General features: G+C 37.1%; 1 protein-coding gene across 1 annotated transcript; it reads left to right on the forward strand.

The window, feature by feature from the left end:
• The first annotated feature begins 4,009 nt into the window (after positions 1–4,009).
• On the forward strand, positions 4,010–14,781 carry JCHAIN (joining chain of multimeric IgA and IgM). The gene is made up of 4 exons (XM_004383331.2): positions 4,010–4,169; positions 7,497–7,623; positions 13,080–13,160; positions 13,815–14,781. Exons 1-4 carry the CDS (start codon positions 4,106–4,108, stop codon positions 14,017–14,019), a joined length of 477 nt encoding a protein of 158 aa, XP_004383388.1. The 5' UTR covers positions 4,010–4,105; the 3' UTR covers positions 14,020–14,781.
• The last annotated feature ends 9,958 nt before the right edge of the window (positions 14,782–24,739 follow it).

Consider the following 24,739-nt stretch of genomic DNA (forward strand, 5'->3'; position numbering starts at 1 on the left):
TAGTTCAGCCTAAAAACTTGTATCTCTAACTTCCTTTTAATTTTAAATCTCTGACCTACATTTCTGGACAAGATGGAATAACAGACCAGATTTACCCTCTTACCTGAAACAGCTAGGAAAAAAAACCTGACAAAATATGTGGAACAGTGGTTTTTTTAGACATCGGATATTAGGCAATGAAGGACTATGATCCCTGAGAGATGGAAAACAATGAGGAGAGCCCTGCAATTGCTCCAGCTTACTGCTTTGAGTTTTCTGTCCATGGCACAGGTAGGGAGAAAGTAGGTTGAGCCCAGGGAACTTCTTGAGTTGAAGAGGAGCAGAGAGTCTGGGGAGACCAAAGTTGCTAGAGTTTTTAGGACTGAGTACCACAGAGGAGACTGCTGTACAGAGAGGAAAGTCCAAAGATCTGCAGAGGGTCTCTCTTGAGTATTCTGGAGAGTAGACTGATCAGTGCGTGTGTGTGAAGAAACTGCTTGAGGCCAGGGGAAGAACCACCTGAAAGGATTAGAGGAAATAACCCCTAGAGCTCGCTCACACAGGGCTGGGAGTAGTGTCTATTCCCACCAGCCACACTGGAAATCCTCATAAGTCATGGGGCATTAAGCAGTATACTCAGAAGTGACTTTCCTCAGTAGTACACAAGAGTACTGTTTTGCCTGGTTAAGTCTTAGATACCCACTAGACAGACAAGTTGTGATGTCAACTAGAAAGTTAGACATAGAAGTTTGGGTCTCAGTGTGTAAGCCAAGGCTACAGTTACACATTTGAGAGTTCTTAACATGTTTCATATTCAAAGCTATGGGATTTGATAAAATTACTAGGGAGAAGATGAGAGGAAAGAGAAGACTGAGAATCAAGTCTTGGTACCCTGAATATTCAAAGGAAAATTTAGCAAGAGACCAAGAAAGAGTCGCTAGTGAGATAGGAGGAAAACAAGGAGAGTGTATTCTCTAGGTCCCAAAACAATGAAGTGTTTGTCATGCTTTGAGTATCCCAAAATAAACTATCTCTAGAAGGAGTGAAGCATCAACCTATTTCAAATGGTTTTCAAACAAATGCTGAACTCAGGCTGTCTGTTGTACAGGAAGTCGAAACAGCTTGAGTGGGAGTGAGGAAGGTGAGACCAAATTATCTTTAAGATCTCTTTCGTCCAGATGACTCTATCATTGAACCTCTTATTACATGAACCTCAAATATGAATGTAGAAAAATAAGCCTTTGTTTAAAGGAGAATTTAGAAACGTGACTAATGTCAAGCAGGTAACTAGCTGCCATGTAAAGGGTTCTGCTATTCACATTTTACCTTTTCTTTTTTTTAAGTGGGAAGAACATAAATAAACTAGAGAAGAAATGGTTTAAAAATTAAACCCATACCATTGTATGTATGTACATGGTTAATGATAAAAAGAATATGAAACAGGTGAGAATGGTTGCACAACTTGAAAAATGTAATCAATGTCACTAAATTACATATGTAGAAACAGTTGAATTGGTGTATGTTTTGCTGTTTATACTCTCAACAATAACAACAAAATAAATAAAATTTAGAAAAAAAAAGAATATGAAATAATTCATCTATAGCACCAAACTATAAAAATGGAAAGCTCAGCCAAGTTGTTTTCGGTGTAAGCCTATTGTTAAAAAGATTACCTTTATTGACACTGCTAGTTATTTCCCCCCACATGCTTCTAGTCTACCAGTTTTCAAACTTTAGTGTATCAGAACCAACTGAGATGCTTTTAGAAATGCAGATTCCAAGGCCCTGTCCTACAGATTCTGATTGGGTGCAGTATGCCAAGTGATTCTGGGGCAGATGATCTTGTTAAATCCCTGGACCTCACTTGGCAAAACGTTGGTTCTGACTCTATACTGCAGGCATAAGCAACTGCTGGTGGTGAAAGAGCCAATTGAATTTCCACATCTTATTAAAATAATTTGTTTTGGATACATAATTTGCATAGTAGAAATAAAAAACTGCAAGGTTGAAAGAACAGAAACACCGACTACAGAGCACTTCTTTAGGTTAAAAGAAAAAATTACCTTCGAGTTGATTCTGACTCATGGTGACCCCATGTGTTAGAGAGTAGAACTGCTCCATAGAGTTTTCTTGACTATAATCTTTATGGAAGCAGATTGCCAGACCAACTCTTCTGTTAGTAGACTAGTGCAAAACATTTGTGTCACCCAGAGACCTTTTTCTTTAGTTTAGTAATTATTAATTAAATAATCTATGCTTTTTTAAAAAAGAAACTTCTTGGGAAGCTTTAATTTGCCATCAGGGATTTGTCCAACTTGCTTTAGGGAAGCAGTTTGGTCTTGAGTTTATTTTTAAGGAAATAACAATTTAAAAAAAGAAAAAAACAGCAATTTCTAATTACTTTGGTTTTTTTCTTTTTTAAGTAATAGAATAAATCAGTTATTTAGAAACTACAGTTAGGGGTGAGGAGCTTTTGCAGTGGTTGAGATTAGTTTCAACATCCTGACCACAAACTAAAATAATGTGCTTTCAGATCTGTCTCTTTCTAATAAATATAATTGTCCATGTGAATCCAGTTTATTTTCCTTAAACCTAAGTACAGTCTAAGTCCTATTGATAGTAGAAAAAAAATGAGAGTGATGTCTGACAGTATAGTATTATTGTTTGTTCTAATGCCTGGCACTTTGTTCTTGTTAGGTATTGAATACATATTTATTGAATCAGCGTTATTGAAATTATGTGCTAGCCTTTAATATTTCTTTCATTCTGCCATTTTCTACTTCTAGTTTATGAAATCAGCTTGCCTGCTTACGATCCTGAAGTATTTCTTTAGTATCTCTTTTTAAAATTTTAGGAGATCCTTCAAAAATTAGTGACCTGAGAACCAAAAGTACATAGGTTGGATACTGTTGCATTTAAATATAACCAACATAGTCTTGGAACCAACCTACCTAAGAGACAGGAAATTCTAGCATGTTGGGGAGGGGATGCGGGATGCTCTGTCTAAACACTCAGATTAAAAAAAATTGATACTAATATAAATGAAAAAAAATTGCAAGAAATATGCAATGCAACATAAAAAAAATCGGTTTTATGTTGAGGCATTTGAAATGAAAATCGTCTCATGAGTTTACATTTCTGAACAGTTTTAATGGAGTGGCAAACACAAAGTCTGCCTTAATTAAGGTTGCCATCAGATTAAAAGGTGGCAACTGATACATTTAGTATGCACCAGTTTCTAATTCCAATTCCATGTTGTTGTCAGATGCCGTCGAGTTGGTTCCGACTCATAGCGACCCGTGTACAAGAGAACAAAACACTGCCTGATCCTGCGCCATTCTTGCAACCCTTATGCTTGAGCCCATTTGTTGCAGCTACTGTGTCAGTCCATCTTGTTGAGGGTCTTCCTCTTTTTCACTGACCTTCTACTTTACCAAGCATGATGTCCTTCTCCAGGGACTGATTCCTCCTGGCAACAAGTCCAAAGTATGTGAGATGAAGTTGTCATTTCCATGTTGAGCTTATATAATAAAATAATTGAAGTAATCAGAATATTAGAATACATACACACACATACACATATATATATATACACCTTCATTCATCTATCAGCTTGGTTAATTGAGGAATAGTAGAAAAAAATGACATAAGATACAATGAAGACTTTAAAGGATTTTAATTCATTCTTCATCTTTCCCTCCCCTTCATTTATTGTTCCAGGCACAACAAGCCTCAGACATTTGGTTTGAAGACAGATACAAATCTATCTTGGTAATAAAGTTGAAAATCCCTGTTTAAACATTCTTAATGAACTCCTGCCTTGAAATTATTATTTGTCGTCTGCTTTAAGTATATAGAGTAAATGCAAAATAAAGAAAGATTGCATCAAAGCATAGGTTATTGGGGTTGCTTTAGAAGAGAATACTTAAATGTAAGCAGTACATGTCTTTCCAAAGCAGCATTTAAATTTCAGACTTCAACCGCAGTTGTGACTGTTTTTAGTTTGTTAGTTGCCTGGAGCGTTATTTTAAGAAAGCAGAAGCGCCATCATTTGCACACTCATTATAGATCACACACCTTAACCCTGACCTTTTAGCTCCAGTTTTTCAAAAGAAGTGAAGGCAAAATGAAGAAACATTTGCTTTTCTGGGGCGTCCTGGCCATTTTTGTTCAAGCTGTTCTTGTGACAGGTATGTGGTATTTAGAAAATGAGCCTAGAAAAAAGGAAAAATATAGTGCAGATCTGTTCTTCAGATTTAAGCATTTATCTTTGTGCTTTGTTTGACCAGCTAGTCACTTTTTTCTAACATGTCTTAATCTTTATATGGGCAGTTATCTTTACACAAACATGACTCAATGTGATTCTTTTTTATTCCTTTTTTCTCTTATTTATTTGCCTACTCCATCCTGGAGTATAAGGAAATAGATATTTCCTGATAACTATAGATAGACATATTTATAAGTCTCTATATTGAGTCTTGAAAATCAGTAATTCTCCCCTTGGGTCTCTTAAATTAATACTCTGGAGAAATGAATAATTACAGTAGATATGATATATAATGCATTGAGATTTTATTTCCCCAGAGAGACTAACATTAACAATTTTCCTGGATCTGAGCCCACAGATTTATTATGTCCCTTTAAAATTGTTTAATGTTAAACAGGTTGTCTATAACTTGATGGCTGAATTTTGCTTATTTTGTGTATAAAACTTTCAAACAACTGTAGAAAATGGTATATACATCCTGAATATAGAAGTACAGTATTAAATCATTTTTATTTAGAAGGGCACATAAATTAGAGGAGGTATAATGTGGCTGGATTAATCATTTCTAATACTTGCTGGGTTTATTGTTCTTATTTAAATACAGAGCATGATAGAAATTAATTAAGAATAGTTATACATATATATATTTATATTAACTTAGCGTTAAGAGTCATAACTTTTTAATAAGATTAAAAAATTAGCAGTAAAACATCTATATATACATACATAAACATATTTATCATAAGCCTGTTTATATAAACATATTTGTTAGAAAAAATATATATAACTACATATAAGCTAGCATTTATTGAATACGTATTATGTTCTAGGCACTGTGCTAACTGCTGTACATATACTATTCCATTTAATTCTCACAGTAGCTTGTGAGGATAGGTACTGTTACTATCTCCAGTGTATAGCTGAGCCAGTTAAGAGACTTCCTGACTTATCAAAGGTCACATAGCAAGGAATTGATAGGTAGAACCAAAGCAACCTGAGTCTATAGCTCGTATTCCTAACCACTATCCTATTCTGCGTGCATAAGGGAATCATTTTCCAATAAATTCATTTTGGTCATATCTAGCATGTGTTAAGTCTATTTTCTTATTTGTTTGACCTGAATTAAGTATTTATTGAGCACCTACTATGTCTCACGTTCTGTGGGAATAAAGTAAGGCACAGTCAACAGTAATAGGTTTATTAGGAAAAATATTGGCCCATTTGTGAGGGAGAATGTCAGAGTCCCATAAATCCTGGTGAATTGAAAGCAGTTGTACATTTCCTAGTAGATATATTAGGCTGCCTAATTTTATATAATAACAGTAAAGATAGTTTCTCCTTTGGGTCCTGGTAAGGAAATAAATTATATGTCATAATAAACATATAGACATTTTCTGTTTAAGACTTTATAGTCAAGTCACTTACTCAACTATTAATCTAAGACTTTGGTTAGGCATTGTATGTTCACTTGTATTTTATTGAGAAAAATAAGAGGGATATTTAAGATATTTAAAATATTTAAGAGGATACAGGAGTAAGGAAGATGGCACATTCAAGTCATCTTACTGCTTTCAGAACATATTAATAATAAGAGTTATATCATTATCTTGAATTGACTTTATAATGTTTCTTCTCCAATACTATAAGGACTTTCATCAGAAGATTTATTAAGAACTTATGAATAATGGCATAATGATGCATTATAAAGTACTTCAAACAATTATAAGTACAATAACAGTGGTTTTAAAATGTCTTTGTAATGGCTGTTATCATTAAGACTGAAATACTGCAACTAGGTACTCTCTACTTTGGGAATCTTCTCAGGAATAATTGGACTTCCAGTTACAAACGATTTTTCCTATCCTGACTATTTAATCTTTATAATTTGAGTGCATGTACTAAATCTTTATTTTATTAGTTGAGGCTTGATGAGAGAAATTTTTAAAGGTTATAAGAGGTTATATAAAATTTTAAAATTTTAAAATTATAAGAGCAGATAAAGATATTTAACGTCATTATAGTTGTTTAATTAGTACTATTAAACTAAAGCTATTATTAGCTCTTCAAACATCTGAAGACTAACTGATCTAAGTCAGATAATAAGAAATTTTGTTTGTTTATTCTTTGTCTAATATTCAAATTTGACAAAAAGATTAGACACTCAAAGTTTTAATGCTCATCTATATACCATTCACTTATTCATTTTTTTTGTATAGGGACAGAGTTTGTTCCTCACAATATTTTCTAAATTTGCTTTTGCAAATTTACAATACTTTACATCTATATATACTCCATCTTTTAAAATAATCCTCATCATAAGAATTATTAATAAATATAGCACTTATGTTTTATTTGATTGAATCATTATACCATGATAACCTGATTGGTATTATGAAAAAGAGAAATATAATTCAATTTAGGAAAATTGTGTTGGCAACTGTTTAAGTTTTATAAAATAAGGTTATCTTGAGGAAAAACATGTTTGTTCTTAGCTCTAATACAATTTAAGAAAAACAATTATAAATGGGAGTTAAAGAAGGATGTGATGTTTGGAACTGGGTTATAAAGGTTAAAACTGTTTTTGTTTACTTGTTAATAAATTTGGTTTGGTATGGGAGAAATCCAATGTTGATTTCTGTTTTCTCTCTCACTTTGGCATTTGGAAGTGATTTTTCCAAGGCTACATTAATCAGAAGCTATGCCTCAGAAACAATAGGTAAAAACCAGAATTCACCCAGCCTAGGTGTCCATAGACTATATCAAGGGGTGGGGGGAGAGAAAAAAAAGAAAATTCCTTGTAGAGTACATTTGGATTTCTTTCACTATGATATAAGATTCCAGTTTATTTATTATTGTGGTGAAATATGTATAACAAGACATTTCCCACTGTAACCATTTTAATGTGTACAATTCAGTGACATTATTGTTATTCCCCATGTTGTGCAACCATCACCAGTATCTGTTTCCAAATTTTCCATCACCCTTAAACTCAGCGCCCCTGAAGAAATACCTCCACACTTCCCCCTCCTGCCCGCATGCTTGCACCTTGTATTCACTGATGAACTTTTGGTCTCTACGCATTTGAATGTCCACTTGTAGCTATTTTAGGTTAGGAAAGAGAACATAAAAAGAAAGCTGAGACTGACCAACCTTATAACTTTCTTTTCTGAAGGCAAGAAAGATAAATTAATACAGAGTATATAAATAAAGTTTTGTTTCCCTTTCTTCTTAATATGTTTTATCTTTCAAGCCCAAGATGAAGATGAAAAGACCGTTCTTGTTGACAACAAGTGTAAGTGTGTCCGGATCAGTTCCAGAATCATCCCTTCTAAAGAAGATCCTAGCCAGGATATTGTGGAAAGAAACATCCGAATTATGTATGTGGCATTCCATAGTTCCTTTTTTCCATGGTGTAAGCAGGGATACTTTCTGATATTAAGCACTGAACATAATACCTATATCTCTCCTATCATTACGGGGTGTTGCACCTTACATGAGGTTGAATCAGGTTAATGGACAGAAGACAACTTTACAGAAGTTAGGGAGAGGTCAGGAACAAAGGTTTCAAGACCAGGGGCTCCCAGGCAATCTCAAACCAGTCAGCCAGAACAAACTATAACTGAAAGTTCTTATCTAGTCATCAGCATGTCCTATTTATATGAAGTTATTTCAGTTTGAGTCAGAACTTTCAGTTGCCCTTGATCAGGTCAAACTGAAACTTCAGATAACTCTAAAAGCATTATTTTATACCATATATGGGCTACTGCTTATTCTACAGTGTACTCAAATGTCTGCATAAAGATAAGGTAGACTTATCATATTGACTAATTTGATTCAGTCTTTACTTTTAGATTGAACTTCACATGTTCATTTCATTCACACATAGACCAGAATTATATGCTGTATGATTCTTATTCAATGTTAGTAATATTTGAGAAATTAAATTCCTGTTGTATCTAGTCAGTAATGTCTTCTTTATGAACTACTCCTACCATGAATAGTTTTCCTTCAGTCAAGTACTTCTAATAGAACCTAGCATTCAATCCCCTTCAGTCAGTAGGAGAAGTATGAGTTTAAGAATCTTCTTTCAAGTCCTGGCTGGGTCACTTTTTAAAAAAATTATTATGTTTTTATTGTGCTTTATGTGAAAGTTTACAGTTCAAGTCAGTTTCTCACAAAAATTTAAACACACATTGCTATGTGACCCTAATTACTCTCCTGACACTGTGACAGAGCACTCTCTGCCTTGTCATCTCGCCTCTGGACAGGAGCTGCCTGTTTAGTCTCATGTATCTACTTGAGCTAAGAAGCACACTCCTCACGAGTATCACTTTATGTCCCATAGTCCAGTCTAATCTTTGTCTGAAGCATTGGTTTCGGGAATGGTTTCAGCTCTGGGCCAGCAGAGAGTCCGGGGGCCCTGTCTTCCGGGGTCCCTCCAGTCTCAGTCAAACCATTAAGTCTGGTCTTTTTACTATAATTTGAGTTCTGCACCCCACTTTTCTCCTGCTCCATCAGGGACTCTCTGTTGTGTTCCCTGTTAAAGCGGTCATTGGTGGTAGCCGGGCACCATCTAGTTCTGGTCTCAGGCTGATGGAGTCTCTGGTTTATGTGGCCCTTTCTGTTTCTTGGGCTAATATTTTCCTTGTGTCTTTGGTGTTTTTCATTCTCCTTTACTCCAGGTGGGTTGGGACCAACTGATGCATCTTAGATGGCTGCTCACTAGCTTTTAAGACCCCAGACGCCACTCACCAAAGTGGGATGCAGAACATTTTCTTAATGAACTTTGTTATGCCAATTGACCTAGATCTGGCTGGGTCACATAATAGCTGTATGATCTTGTATACAAGTTACTTATCCATTCTAAACTTCAGCTTTCTCATCTCCAAACAGGGGAAAGATGGTGTCTACCTCAGAGAGTTATTGTAAATATAAATTGATAATATCTATTCCTTTGAGAGCTTGGCAAGTTCTTGGCACATAGTCAACAAAATATTGACTATTATCTATTCACCTAACCTGTGTGCCTCTGTAGCCTATCATTATATCACTGCCCTGCTTAAAACTGCTTTGATGGTATTCCCAACATTATTCTTAGGATAAATTACAAATGCCTCAACGTAACCTACAAAGCTCAGCATAATGTTCGAGCTCATCCACTGCCGCTTTTCTTTCACTTCATGTTTGAAGATCCAGCAGTATTGTACCTTTATCCCCTCAAACTCACAGTACTCTCCTCCTCTTCTCTTTTTACACACACTGGTCCTTCTGCTTGAAGTACTCTTCCTCTCACCCATCTTAGCCTGGTTAACTCCTGCTCAACCTACATGTTCTAGTTTAAACATCACTTCTGCTAGCAGATTTTCTTTGACTACTCAGCCTCTCTCCACAACAACTTCCTGTTGTTGTTGGCTGTCACTGAGTTGGCCCCTGACTCATGGAGACCCCATGCACAACTACTTTTGCACCATCCCCATGATTGGTTGGGGATCAGACTGTTGTGATGCATAGGGTTTTCATCGGCTGATGTTCAGAAGTAGATCTCTAGGCCTTTCTTCCTAGTCAGTCTCAGTGTTAGCCTGGTAGCTCTGCAGAAACCTGTTTAGCATCATAGCAAGATACAAACCTCCACTGAGGGATTGGTGGTGGCTTCACATGAAGTGCATTGACCAGGAATTGAACCTAGTTCTCCTGCATGGAAGCTGAGAATTCTACCACTTGACCAACACTGCCCTTACTTCTCTGTTAGAGATAGAATAATTTGAAAAGCATGCAACTTGAAGGGTTGGCATCCATGACATCACCACCGAAACCATGCTGAAGAGGAGTGTCTGTCTTCATGTTTAAATCCCCAAAGGCAAAATTTTCAAATGACCCTCCAAAATTCTCCAGTTCATCCTTTTCTTCTATGACATGATAATTTTTTTGATATATTGTTTACTGAAATCAGATAATTCATCCTTCATGTCACTTTACCTGAGGTATATTGATGTTTCCTTGATCTAATTTCTAAAAGTTCTGTTGGCATTGAAGTTAACATCTGCTGCTGTGTCATTATGGCATCATTCCTGACTCCATCACTCAACATAACTCCTAGGGTAAAATAGTGTATACTATATCTGAGACCAGAAGAACTAGATAGTGCCTGGCTACCACCAGTGACCGTCCTGACAGGGAAAACAACAGAGAGTCTCTGACGGAGCAGTAGAAAAGTGGGGTGCAGAACTCAAATTCTAATAAAAAGACCAGACTTAATGGTTTGACTGAGACTGGAGGGACCCCGGAAGACATGGCCCCCAGACTCTCTGTTGGCCCAGAGCTGAAACCATTCCTGAGGCCAACTCTTCAGACAAAGATTAGACTGGACTATAAGACTTAAATGATACTCATGAAGAGTGTGTTTCTTAGCTCAAGTAGATACATGAGACTAAATAGGCAGCTCCCGTCCGGATACGAGATGAGACGGCAGAAAGGGGCAGGAGCTGGTTGAATGGACATGGGAAATCTGGGATGGAAAGGAGGAGTGTACTGTCACAGTATAGAGAGAGCAACCAGGGTCACATAACAATGTGTGTATAAATTCTAGGATCAGAAACTAATTGTAAACTTTCACTTAAAGTGCAATTTAAAAAAAAGAGGAAAAAAATTATTATGTGAATATACACATACATACACTTTATAGATTGTGAGGATTAAATACAAAAATGTATTAAAGCATCTAGAACAGTGTTTGGCCCACAGTAAACCAAAAAAACCAAAGCTGTTGCCGTGGAGTCGATTCTGACTCATAGCTACACTATAGGACAGAGTAGAACTGCCCCATAGGGTTTCCAAGGTTGTAATCTTTATGGAAGCAGACTGCCACATTTTTCTCTCTGTGGAGCAGCTGGTGGGTTCGAACCGCTGACCTTTTGGTTAGCAGCTGGGCACTTAACCACTGTGTCGCCAGGGCTTCTTCTTGGCTCACAGTAGGCACATATAAATATTTATTCCCTTATCTTTCTCATTATTTAAAACCTTTCTGGTATAATTAGAGCCTTTACAATCTAATAAGGAATAGATTCATTCATTCATTCAGCAAATATTTATTGAGGGCTAATGAATGCCAAATACTGAGGGTTAGAGTTGGGGACACAGTAATTTATATAAAACACAGCCCGTGTCCTCAAAGAGTTTGCACTCTAGTAGGGAACTTTAAACAAATAAAAAGGCAATTACAATACAGTACTGTAAATGCTATGACACGTATAAAAACCAGACCTCTTGCTGTCAAGTTCCTTCTGACTCATAGTGACCCCACAGGACGAGTAGAACTGCCCCATAGGACTTCCAGGGAGCAGCTGGTGGATTTGAACTGCTGATCTTTTGATTAGCAGCCAAGCTCTTAACCACTGTGCCATCAGGGCTCCATGACAGGAGTAGGCACAGGATATTATAGGAGCACTGTGGAAGGGTACTCAATCCAATCCCTGGTGGAGTGGCAATGGGAAGCAAGAAAGGTGTTTGGAGTAAATGATGGACATGAAGGATGATGGCTGTTTCTGGGTGAATGGGAGTTAACTGCATAAATAGCATGACAAGTGATAGGGTTGATAGGTGGGGCAAGTCATTCCAAGGAAAGGAAACAGGCTTGTTGTGAAAATTATATAAGATCATTGTGTAACATGCTGTACATAGTACCACACACATAGTAGGTACTGAATAAATGTTAGAACTGTTATTATTTTTGTTATTTTTAAGACTTGGAGATGAAACAACAGTTAAGTGTGTGGAGTGGCGAAAAGTTGTTTACAGATGGCATGTAGTGTGAAGAGGATAGTATGGTGAGAGATGAGGCTGGAGAAGTGCCTTCTCTGACATGTTGAGGACAACTTGTTATCTGTGCGGAGACACTGTAGGTTTTAAGCAGAGGAGGAAATTAGGTTTGTATTTTAGAAAGGCTATTTTGACTACAAATGTGACTAATGCGTTGAAAGGGTCAGAGGGGGGATTCAGGGATGATATCCAGGTTTTGGCTGGATGCCTATGTGGATGATGTTGCTATATTAGAAAACACACTTTTTGTTTGTTTCTTTTGATAGGGAGGGGTACATATGGGGAGAAATGATATCATAAAGGAAAGCACTTAAAAGTCAATGAGATCACCTGAATTGGTTGATAAGCATCATCTAATTTTTCATGGGATATTACCAAATCAGGAGATCTGGATTCTAGTTCTAGCATTGCTGCTTATTAGTTGTATGAACTTGGATAGGTCGCCTAGCCTCTTTGATTTCTAATTCCGGCATCCCTACAATAATACGTCTGTCCGTTCATTCAACAAATATTGAACATATGACCCATGTCACACATCCAGCTAGGCGCTGAAAATATGTCAATGAAAAGATTTTTTTTGCCTCAAGGAATGTACACTCTAGAGAAACAATCATTCTATGGACAAGAAATTATGACATGGCATTTACTGTAATAAAGATATCTAAGCTTCAGTGAGTCTACAGAGGAAGGAGTTTATTGGTGAGGTCAGGGTAATTACAGAAGACATATTAACTTGACCCGATTCTTAAAGGAAAAGTAGGGATTGTCCAAGTAAGCAGATAGTTGACAGAGAAGTTGCTGTGAGGCTTATTTTGAATGGCAAATGTTTAAAATGTGGTAAATTACCATGAAAATCTGAGTAATAGTATTACTGTAGACTGTTTATAGGGTGCTAATGTAATGGTGAGTACTGTTTTAATGAAATATTAAGTTCGGTTCGAGTGATATAGCTATTACCAAAACTATTAATGTCTGCTAGTTTAATTATTTTGCTTTCTTTTCTTTCTTTCTTTTTTAGTGTTCCTCTGAACAACAGGGAGAATATCTCTGATCCTACCTCACCACTGAGAACCGAATTTGTGTACCATTTGTCTGATGTGTAAGAAATTTTCCTTCATAGTAATATAGACATGGAAGTTAATAACTTTTGATTAACCTTGTTAGTAAGAGTGTTTTTGACAATATATTGATGTATCAACATTGCAAATATAATTGGAACTTTTGAATAATTCATTCCTGTTTCAATTATTAGGTATTATAAATTCATAAATTTTTATCATAGATTTATTCTAAAGGAGAAATTGTCATTAGTACAGAAAGGGCCAAGTCATCTTACATGTTCAATAAGTGAATTTCAGACATATGAACATGAAGATGTTTCTTTGGCAACTATACAAGCCAGCATCCAACAGTTTTTTTTTTAATTATGCCTTCCTTGTCACTATAAATTTAAACTATGTATGCAGTTGTGAATAAACCTAACACAATAGAAGTTGCTATATGTATAGACAGATTAGTATCATAATACTAATTATATCACTTACCCTTTGGCTAAATATTATATATTAAAGGTTGAAAAATCTTATAAATGATTCTGTATTGTCGAGCTGCTGAGGTCTGAAAGGAGTCAGCTTTTGCCAGTTGTCAGGTCAGAGATGGAAGAACTAATTGATTTTAGATAGAAATGTGTAGTCACTCAGATTTTGAGACAGCATTGGATAGGGAGTGTCTAATGCAGGTATTTGTTTTTCAGCTGTAAAAAATGTGATCCTGTAGAAGTGGAGCTGGACAATCAGGTGGTTACTGCCTCCCAGAGCAATCTCTGTAATGAGGACAGTGAGACCTGCTATACTTACGACAGAAACAAGTGCTACACTAATACGGTTCCACTGACGTATCGTGGTGAGATCAAAATGGTGACAACGGCCCTGACGCCGGACTCCTGCTATCCTGACTGATTTACACCATTGCTGACTGCACAGCTCCTTAAGTTGAAAGGCTCTCCATTTCAATCCAGAAAGCTAAAACATTTACTACCAAGGAAATTAAAATCATTTTTTTGGATAATGTAAAACTACCTTTTCCCCAAAAGTAATTGACATAGTAACATTATTCTTACATTTATTGGTTAATTCCTTCTTAATAATATGTTCACACTAAGTGTTTAAATTTCTCACTTATCAAGCGTGCCTGAAAGGTTACACCTCCTTAAGAATGTAATTTCTACCATTTAAAAAAATAGACAAAGGGAGAAAATAAAACTCAAAGAGTGAAAATAAGGAGACATAATTAAATTTTGCCTTGTTTTTTGGCTTTGACTTGGAGAGCCACTGCTTTCACACATTCTTTTCTCTTTAAGAAAAGTATTACTGAGTAGAGAAAATTTATGTATAAACATAGGTTAATCTGTGTCTTCATTAGAAAGATAATTGGAGAACATATTTGGAACTATTTATAAAAATAATTTAAAATGTGAGCTCTAATATTTATGAAACCGATTAGCAGAAATTGACATCTTTAAATGCATAATTGAAAAATATATTTTGATATAACATAGACTTGGCAGCAGATGATACAGATTTTTCTTTTTTTGGTAAAAATTTCATTTTGATAATCAGGCTAGTATAAGAAAAACCACCTATGTTGTAACAATCTAATCTGTATTCCAAAATATGCATTCTCTAGCACAGTTTGATCAATTAAATAGATTCACAAGCATATACCTGTGTGAAATAGTTTATTGGAAAAAAATTTGTCTGTGTTAACTTTCTCATATGTAAGTTAAAATATAATTTATTATTGGTGAACAGTTTGAAGTATGTATAAGTACATATTTGAGGTGGATTTGTCATTTTAGACCTAACATTAAATAAAAAGGCAAGGTGCTTCCTGATAAACATAGCATTCATCATGGCAGGTAAAGTTTCTTCATGGCAGGAATCAAGACGAATTTATGTAAGTGTCTATGGAAAGTAAATGCTGACTCCGGATTGAAAGAAGAGAGTAAAAGTTAGTTTCTTGAGGCATTGTTCTGTTTATTTATTTATTTTTTTAAATCGCGACAGTCATTTTGAATAACTTCCTCTGCGTTTATATCGATGAATTCAGTGTTTCTTGAGGAATAATTGTAGGACAGTCTGGCACTTTAGTAGAAATCATAACTTTGGTGTACCAAAGATACATCCATTCTTAAATGATCTTCAGTCTAGCACATGGTTTTGGCCAAGTCTTTGACTTCCACTTAAATCACTTAATCAGTAAACATTCACTGAACTTTTACCACACACAAGGAACTGTGCTAGATTCTTTGGTGATTAAGCTGTCTCATGAAAAAGTCATTATCACCACTCACACCTTATAACTCTGCTTAGTTGTCATCTTCTCTGTGAGGCCCATCCTGACCACTTTTTTAAAACTGCAAATCTCATTCCCTTATCTTGTGTTTTCCCCCCATGTATCTATCACCCTCTAGCAGACTATATAATTTACTTATCCGTTTATGATATGTCTCCCCCCGCTAGAATATAAGCTTCACAAGGGCAGGTGTCTTTATTTTGTCCACTGATGTATCCCCAGCACTGAGAACACTGCCTGGCACATAATCAAAACCAATTGTTGTTGAGTTGATTCTGATTCATGGTAACCCTGCTGCATTCCATAGGATTTTCAGTGGCTGATTTTTCAGAAGTAGATTGGCAGGCCTTTCTTCGGAAGCACGTGGGTAGACTCGAACTGCTAACCTTTTGGTTAGGAGCTGAGTGTGTTAACTATTTGCACCACCCAGGGACTCTGCCTGGCACACAGAGGCACTAAATACGTATTTGTTGACAGATGAACATGAGGAGACAGATACATGCATAAATAATTACAATTATTTGGTAGAATTTGTTAAAGGCAAAGAAAGTTATAAAGTATTATGAGAATTTACGGGAGACTGCTTCTGAACAGAACCCTCTCGTCTCTCCCTATCTTTGCCTTAGTTTCTCTGTGAACCCAATATAGAAAAATTTTGTTATTGTGTTGCAGATTCTTGTATGAAAGATCCGTATTCCAGCATTATTGTCTCATTATATCTAGTTGGAAGATAACTGAAAAATTATAGGCATGCAGGTCTTTTTCCAGAAGTTCAGTTATATTCTGAGACCATCATATTAATAATAATAATAATAAAAAAACCCAACCCAGTTGCCAGTGAGTAGATTCCAACTCATGGTGACCTCATGTGTTATAGAGTAGAACTGCTCCTTAGGGTTTCTTGGCTGTAATCTTTACAGAGGCAGATTGCCAAGCCTTTCTTCTGTTGTATTTTTGGGTAGGTTTGAAGCACCAACCTTGAGGTTAGTGGTCAAGTGCAAACCATTTGCTCCACCCAGGGATCTCATAACCTAGCTGCCATCGAGTCCATTCTGACTCATGGTGACCCCATCTGTTTCAGAGTAGAACTGTGCTCCACAAGATTTTCAAGGCTTAGACCTTTTGGAAGTAGATTGCCAGAACTTTTCTTTCAAGGTGCCCCCCTGGGTGGGTTCGAACTACCAACCTTTTGGTTCAGTAGCCCAGCACTTAACTGTTTGTGCCACCCAAGGACTCCTTTTATCAATAATAATAATTAAAACTATAGTATAGCCAGCACTTACTGAGCACTTACTATGTGCTAGGCACCAATCTAAGTGTTTTTAAAAGAATTCATTTAATTTAAATGCAGAGTAGCTGATGGCTCTTAAATGAGGGTTATTGAAGGAAGATTAATGCCTTCCAGTTACATTCATACATTTGCTTATATTATTGGAGAATTTAGTAGGGATACAGTAAGAATCCAGGGATACAGTAGGATACTGTGGCGGCCGTGAAAGGGGATGTCTCAGATGTCTAAAGGGAGTGTAACTGACCCATGGCTCTGATAATCAATACCGTGTTGATGTGAAGTTCCAATTCCCATGGGCTGCTCCCAGCCAACAAGGACTGAGTGTGGCAGAGTTATGAAGACAGGCCTGTTCCTAGAGACACAGGAATCCTCTGATGGATGACTGGCTCGAGGATTGCCCATTGACTTTGCTGAAAATTTTTAGCACTGCACTACCATCAGATATCACTACTAGCCTTCCTTCCCTCTCTCCTCGGAGGGTTCAGACCTGCAATGCGGTCTCATGGCTCTCCCAGCCTCCTTCAGCTCCTGCCCCATTTTCCCTCACAAGTGTTTTCCCTAATAAATCTCTTGCATCTCTAATGTCATCTTGGCTTATGCTTCTGGAGAACCTGAATTAACACAGTAGCCAATTATGTTCTATCTGATTTAACGATGATGATGATAAATTGAACACCTTTCACATGCCAGGTGATTTACCTGTGTCATCTCATTTAATCTTTACAGTAACTCTTTGGGTATTACTCTCATAATGAGAAAACCGACTCAGTGGGTAATTAACAATATGACTGATAAAACACTGCTGTAGTAAATGGCAATGAAAACTCTTAACCATTCTGCTGTAGTCTTAACATATATGTAAAAGCAGCATAGGGTAGATGCCTGACCCCCTCTAACTTCTCAAGGGGAAAGGAGAATCAAGATCAACAGCCCGAGGCTGATTCCTGTGAGGCAGCGGTCAGACATGCCTCGTCTCTCCGCCATCTTTATCAACTCTGACCCCAACCCTGTCTCCCATGACACTCTCTACTTCTTTTCTGGGTTTGATAATTCATTGCAATGGCCACACATAAGTCACAGACCATACTCACAATTATGGGGTTTATTAGGGAAGTAACAGGCTACAATTCAGGCTCAGGAACACTCAGGATACAGTTCTTCCATCAGGACAGCCTCTTTCCAGCTGTGGTCACAGGCACATCTCTCCCTGGCTGTAGGCCTCTGCCCAAAGGCACTCAGCTTTCTCTCTCTGTGAGCCAGGAAGCCCACCGCACTGTCTCCTGCTGCTGAGTCTCTCCTGCCACTTCTCAGGCTCTCTCTTTTTCTGTCTCCTGGTTCCAGAAGCTTCTCAGCAGAGGGATCCCAGGTCCAAATGACAGGCTGGCTCTTCTTCCTTGGTGGTGGTGGGATCCTCTCTTTCTCGCCTCTGGGGTGGCTCATTTCAATCTTGTGGTGTCTTTATATGGTTTTGGTGTTAGGGTAATGTTTGCTTCGTAGAATGAATTAGGGAGTATTCCTTCTCTATCTTTTATAAGATTTTAAACAGAGTTGGTGTCAATTCTTCTCTAAATGTTTGGTAGAATTCCCCAGTGAAGCTATCTGTTCCAGGACTTTTTTTTGTTGGATAGTTTTTGATCACTGATTTGATCTCTTCACTTGTTATGGGTCTGTTGTTGAGACTTTCTATTTTCTTTTGAGTCAGTTTAGGTAGATTGTGTCCTTCTAAGAATTTGTCCATTTCATCTAGGTTATCCAGTTTGTTGCCATACAGTTATTAATAATATTCTGTTATAATTCTGTTTATTTCTGTTGAGTCAGTTGTAATGTCCCCACTTCCATTTTTATTTTGGGTATTTGCGTCTTTTCTCTTTTTTCCTTTGTCAGTCGAGCTAAAGGTTTGTCAATTTTATTGATCTTTTAAAAGAACCAACTTATGGTTTTATTGATTCTATTGTTTTTATGTTTTCAATTTTATTTATTTCTACTCTGATCTTTGTTATTTCCTTTCTTCTTGTAGGTTTAGGCTTAGTTGACTCTTCTCTTTCTAGTTCCTGGAGTTGTCGTGTTAGGCTGTTGATTTGAGATCTTCTTTTTTCATGTAGGCATTTCTTGGTATAAGGTTCCCTCTGAGTACTGCCTTTGCTGCATCCTATTTTGATATGTTATGCTTTTCATTTAACTCCAGGAAATTTATGATTTCCTCTTTGACCCACTGGTAATAGTGTGTTGTTTAATTTCCGTATGTTTGTGTATTTTCTAGTTTTTTTTTTTTTCCTGTTACTGTTTTCTAGCTTCACTCTGTTGTGGTCAGAGAAAATACTTTGTATGATTTTAATATTTTAAAAGTTATCAAGACTTGCTTTGTGACCTAACACATAATCTATATCCTGGAGAATGATCCATGTGCACTGGAGTTGAATGTATATCGTGTGAAGATTATTGTCATTTTTAATGGTTTTACATAACTTGATATTCAAAATGAACCATAATTATACTTCTGCAATCACAAATGCACAGATACATGCACATTTATAAACAGACATGCACACACTCCCTCACCTGAGAGCACTGGGATGTGACGATGAGCCTTTAGTGGACTTTCCAGGTCTTGGCTTTGAGGTGGCAGTGTGTATAGAGGGTAAACCCAAGACTTAGGTTTGAATTCGGACTCTATGCTTAGTAGCTAAATGACAGTGGGCAAATTAATTCAATCTCTCTAAGATTGTTTCCTCATTTGAAAAATGAGAGTAAAATGATTCATCTCATAGTGTTTTATAACAATAAGCGTGCATACCATAATGCATGTATATCACTCAGTACAGCTGCTGTAGCATTCAACAACACTCAGGAAATTGCAGTTGTTATCATCTGTTAATTCTTTTGCTCTTCTCTCTGCCCAGCCAACAAGTCAGAAAAACAAAGAAAGAAAGAAACCCAAACCCATTGCCGTAGAGTTGATTCCCAGACACAGCGACCCTACAGGACAGAGCAGAACTTCCCCATAGGGTTTCCAAGGTGCCACTGGTGGATTCAAATTGCTGATCTTTGGGTTAGCAGCTGAACTGTTAACCAACTACTGCACCACCAGGGTTCCATAAGCATGTATTAGATCAGTGATTCTCAGACTTAAGTGTGCGTCAGAATCCCATGGAGGACTCCTTAAAACAGATTTCTGAGCACCACCCCAGATATGCTAATTAAGTAGTTCTGGGGTGTAGCTGGAGAAACTGCAAGTCTTAACAAATTCCCAGGTGCTGTCGTTATGGAAACCCTGGTAGCTAGTGGTTAAGTGCTGTGGCTGCTAACTGAAAGGTTGGCTGTTCAAATCCACCAGCCGCTTCTTGACACCATATGAGGCAGTTCTGCCCTGTCCTGTAGGGTTGCTGTGAATTGGAATCTACTGATCTGCAGTGGGTTTTGTTGTTGTGGAAATTGCTTGGGAACCATTTGCTTTAGACTTGTAAACCTCTATCTCCTTCTAGTGGTTGAAGTAGGAATTACAATGAGTATGCATTTGACACACGTTTTCATTTTAATCCTCATAACTGTTCTAATGAAATGAAAACAATCTTCATTTTGAAAAGGATGATTTTGAGATGATAAGAGGTGAAGTAATCTGCTCAATTTTGCAAGTAATATATGGAGAACTGCTAACTGGATCCCAGACTGACTGTCAGACTCTGAAGCGAATGCTCCCATTCTATATGTTATCTTGTCTAAAACACATCTTCAGACCATTTTCCCCAGTAATTCCACTTCTAAGGAAATAATCAGAAACATGGATAAACAGTTAGGCAAAACGATATTTATCACAACATTATGATAGTGAAAATTCCTAAGAAACTTTAACTCATCATCAAAGGAATGACGATATAGCTACACTTCAGAATATTTCAGAAACAACAAAGTGATGCTAAATACCTATTTTTATTCTTATAATTTTAGCTGAATGATCTTAAAAAATGTCTCCCATCAAGCCTCAACTAATAAAAGATTTAGCAAGTGCATTCAAGTTATTAAGTATTTTAATTTTATAGAAATTGCTTATATAATGCGAAGAAGAAAATGCAGGCTATTGTATAAAAGAATGACTTTAAGAACTATCCCCTGCCCCCAGCACACACAAGAGAAGAGACTTAGGGAAGTGGACTAAAATGTTAACATTGGATGTGTTATTTGTGATTCATGTTACTTTTCAGTATTTGCCAAACATTCTATGAGTGTGTATTTTATACTTAGAAAAATATTAATTTTTTTTTTTTAAGAAAGAGGAGCTAGGCCTTTCAACCTTCCGACAAACTTCCTTACACTCTTCTCTGGGAAATTCTAAATTTCTATTTACAAAATGTATTTAAAGAGAAAGTGGCAATTTTTGAGCATCTACTCTGTGCTCACCACGGTGTCAGTTGGTATGAGAGGTAAGTAAGAAGAATAAAGACTGTTTCATTTTTTAGGAGTTTTGCCTCTCCCATAGGCAGTACGAACACAGGAGAAAATTACATATTAGACAATGTGTGATTAATGTAAAAGATGTGTGTTGTAAGCCTTCAGGGAAGTTGGGGATGTGAGGGATGGGTAACCTTGGAGGAGACGTTAATTAAATAGGGCCTTCATTGATAGAGAGTAGAACCTTCTAGAACTACATGAGCTAGACAAAGAGACAGGAAGAAGCATAACATAAATATAGAAAACGGGGACAGGATTGGCCTGCTCCTCTTTCCGTTTTTGTTCTCTATCCAGTCTTTCACTTACATGCTTCATTTATAACCATCCCCTGAAATTGGTGATATTGTCTTTTTCAGTGATCAAGACCGTCTTATTCCTTCCCTGGTGAGTGTACAGTTGTCCCTTATTTACAGGAAATAATCTACTACTTTGCCACTCCAAGGTTTGCTCACCAACCGACTGCATCATCCTCATCACCAGGCAGTTTGTACGTAATACAGAATCGCAGGCCTCACTTCAGACCCACTGAATAGAAATCGTCACTTTTACAAGATTAACTGCACATTAACATTTGAGAAACACTGGTATAGTATACAACACTGTCATACAGCCTGAATCACAGGTAAAGGAGGCAGCCGCAGTGTAGTTTAACAACTGAAGGACTGACAAGGCTCTCCCCAAACAAAATTTTTTGCTATTATCCTTCCCCGACAGTGCCATGATAGGACTCAGTCTCTGAGGGGATGATGGATGACCTGGGAGGACTACATATTAGCCAGCACTTGAGCAAGAATCTTTTTACCAAGTTAACCACAGCAAATACCTGTTTTGTACTGTGCAAAAAAGAGTGAGATGTGGCTATTTGGGTAAGCTCAGAGTTATTTATGTTCAAACGCTGGTGAAGCACAGAAATGGAGGGTGCTGGATCCTCAGGAAGATGAAATGGGGCACTAGGAGAGCAGACAACCCTTGGTTGGGGAGCTGAGGAGCAATGAGGGCAGCTTCTTCTATTTCACAATTATGTCTGTGTCGCATTACAGCCCAGCCTCCTTTTCGCTTCTTCATTTGAAGAATTCTCTGCCAGCATGGAATTTTGCTTGTTATCAGCCGAATCCTGTTTCTAAATCTTATTGGCTATCAATTCAAAGTGAAAATAAAGGCCCAGTGGCTGATGCTATTGGGTTAGGGGTGAGGCAGAGAGGTAAGGAACTATAGGGGGACAAAATCAGATCCGATGTTCTGTTGTGAAATGGTGGCCATCCATTTTCCATCAAGCGTAGTTTTCTTCAGAGTTTTAATTAGGTGATTGGCCTAAGTCACAGTGAAACCTTTGAGGTTTTGTGAAGGAGGGGCAGAGTTGTTGATTTTAAATCCAAGATTTTTGGTTCCCTTCTTGGTTTTCAGAAATGAAGTTTGGTTTCCTGAGAGAAAGATGAATCTTCTTTAGGTTCCTTAAGGAATTGACTGAAGGGACTGGATTAAATGAGGGAAGAGAAAACGAGTCGGCAGAGATATGTCTAAACAAGTAAGAAAAATGACTCCAAGCTCATGTCTTGTGAGTTTTGTTTTAAACAATGTATAAAAAAAGACATTAATGTGAGTGACTAAACTACAGCCTGTTATCAATGTCTTCAGGGACTCCAAAAAGTCAGAGGAAGAATCCCCATGATAATTTAGGCCATTAGGCTTAGTTTCAGAGGTGGCTTAGTTTCATCATCCTGCCTTGCTTCCCACTTAAAGTGAGAAAGTGCAGAATTTCCCCCAGCCAATGGGATCCCGACTATCCTCTCTAGAAGTCTATCCTAGGCTATGAGACAAAAAGCTTATAAGAAAGGTGTGTGCTAGCCTTGCTGGATTATCTCCTGTGTTTGTCATCCTTAGGCATTATTCTTTATATACTCTGTCAACTAAAGACATCATAGGATATATCCACCCATTTTAGAATCAGCAGGTGATGACCACTAGACATAGGAACTTGCGAGAAGTAGGGCAGTGGTGGTGTCATGGGGATGATAGAGACAAGGACAGGGATCAGTTTCACAGTCTCCCATCTCTGCCCATGTGTACCTTAACCATTAGAGCAGACTTTAAAAGTTTTATCAATAACTTAGCAAGGGCATACAGAATAATTAATTTCCTTACTGTAAGGAACTCAGATCTGGTATCCAGGCTTGCTGAAGGATACCGGTGCTGATGAGATGAAGAGTTCTTTTCTTTTCTTTTGTTATTCTGTTCTCAAATTCAGTAGATGTTTTTGTCACACTGTACTCACACATTCAGATGCGTCAACATATATGCCAAAACAATTATATGACCTATACATTTTGATGAAATATAAAGTGAATGAATATCTCTGCAATGAAAGTATTCATATCTAGATTTCAAAAAAAACATTTGAAAAAGAAGTAGTGAAACATAATGTAGTTTTATTTTGATGAGGATAATTCTTAAACTACAGTTTTATACAGAATAAGTTAATGATTTTTCCATGTGCGATTAAAATATAAAACTGCGGGAGTAGGGAGGTTTTTACGCAACTAACGCATGGCTTAGACTTGCCTCTCAGATCCTTTCTTACCCTGAGATTCTATGATGAAAATGATGCTGAATACATAAAGCTACAGAGTGTGGTGGCTCACTCCATATCCCAGACAGTTCACCTGCAGGAAAAGCAGACTACAGAATTTTCATGGGAGTTTTGACAGCCATTTTTAAATCAGTCAATAAATATTTTTTGGGTACCTTCTGGTGCAAGACACTGCCTGGCACTTTAGAGAATTCAAAGAACAAGGATTTTTTCCTGAAGACATTTTCAAAATTGTATTTTCCCAAATTTCTGAGATCTTCTTATGAAATTGTCCCCAGGAAATTTTCTCCTAAGAAACTCTTTAGAGTTAGAAGGTAATTTTCTAGATAATTCTGAGAATTCTTCTGCTTCAGGCAAGGACTATCAAGATAATAGGTTAAAATGCCATTAAAACAAACAAAAAAACAACAAGATATGTATCCTAAACAAGGCAATATAGAAATATCTAGTTTACAAAATAATTTACACTATTTAATCCATATACCAAGAAAATGTGTCTGTCAAATAATTCTACCAGGACATGAAGAATAAGTCTTTGTGTTAGTAGTAGTGATTCTATGCCAGCAGAACCACTTATACTGTACTAGCAAAGAAAACTAACCATCAAGCATTTATTTGTTTAGGACACTGTTTCCCAAAATACACTCTCCAGATCCTGCAGATTATGAGTTGGTGACAGGGTTTGGCAAGTCCTAGTATATTTTTATGAATTCTCAGTCCCAGAGTGGCAATTTCTTCAATCCTTCACTGCCTACCTTCCTAAGCCTTGTCCTGAGGCTGCTAATTCTGGATAAGTAGCCTGTCTTCCGTCCGCATTTCTCCTTGAATGTATTCCTCTTGCTGAGCTGTCTCTAGGCTGGGTCAAGAAAAAATTAGGGTAGAATTTAAAGAGTGGATACAAAAGAAGGGAGAGAGACAAGGCATGTTAAGGTATGAAAATGGTGTAGCAGGGAAAAGGAGAAGGAGCCCCGGTGGTGCAACACTTAAGCGCTCAACTGCT

Source organism: Trichechus manatus, unplaced genomic scaffold, assembly GCF_000243295.1.
Source record: "Trichechus manatus latirostris isolate Lorelei unplaced genomic scaffold, TriManLat1.0 scaffold00108, whole genome shotgun sequence".
Taxonomy (NCBI): domain Eukaryota; kingdom Metazoa; phylum Chordata; class Mammalia; order Sirenia; family Trichechidae; genus Trichechus; species Trichechus manatus.

Excerpts from the sequence above, each read along its gene's own strand:
- JCHAIN (XM_004383331.2), top strand. The coding sequence starts at position 4,106 with ATGAAGAAACATTTGCTTTTCTGGGGCGTCCTGGCCATTTTTGTTCAA. Across the intron at positions 4,170-7,496 it reads TCAAGCTGTTCTTGTGACAG|CCCAAGATGAAGATGAAAAG; the intron begins GTATGTGGTATT and ends TTATCTTTCAAG. Across the intron at positions 7,624-13,079 it reads GAAAGAAACATCCGAATTAT|TGTTCCTCTGAACAACAGGG; the intron begins GTATGTGGCATT and ends TTTCTTTTTTAG.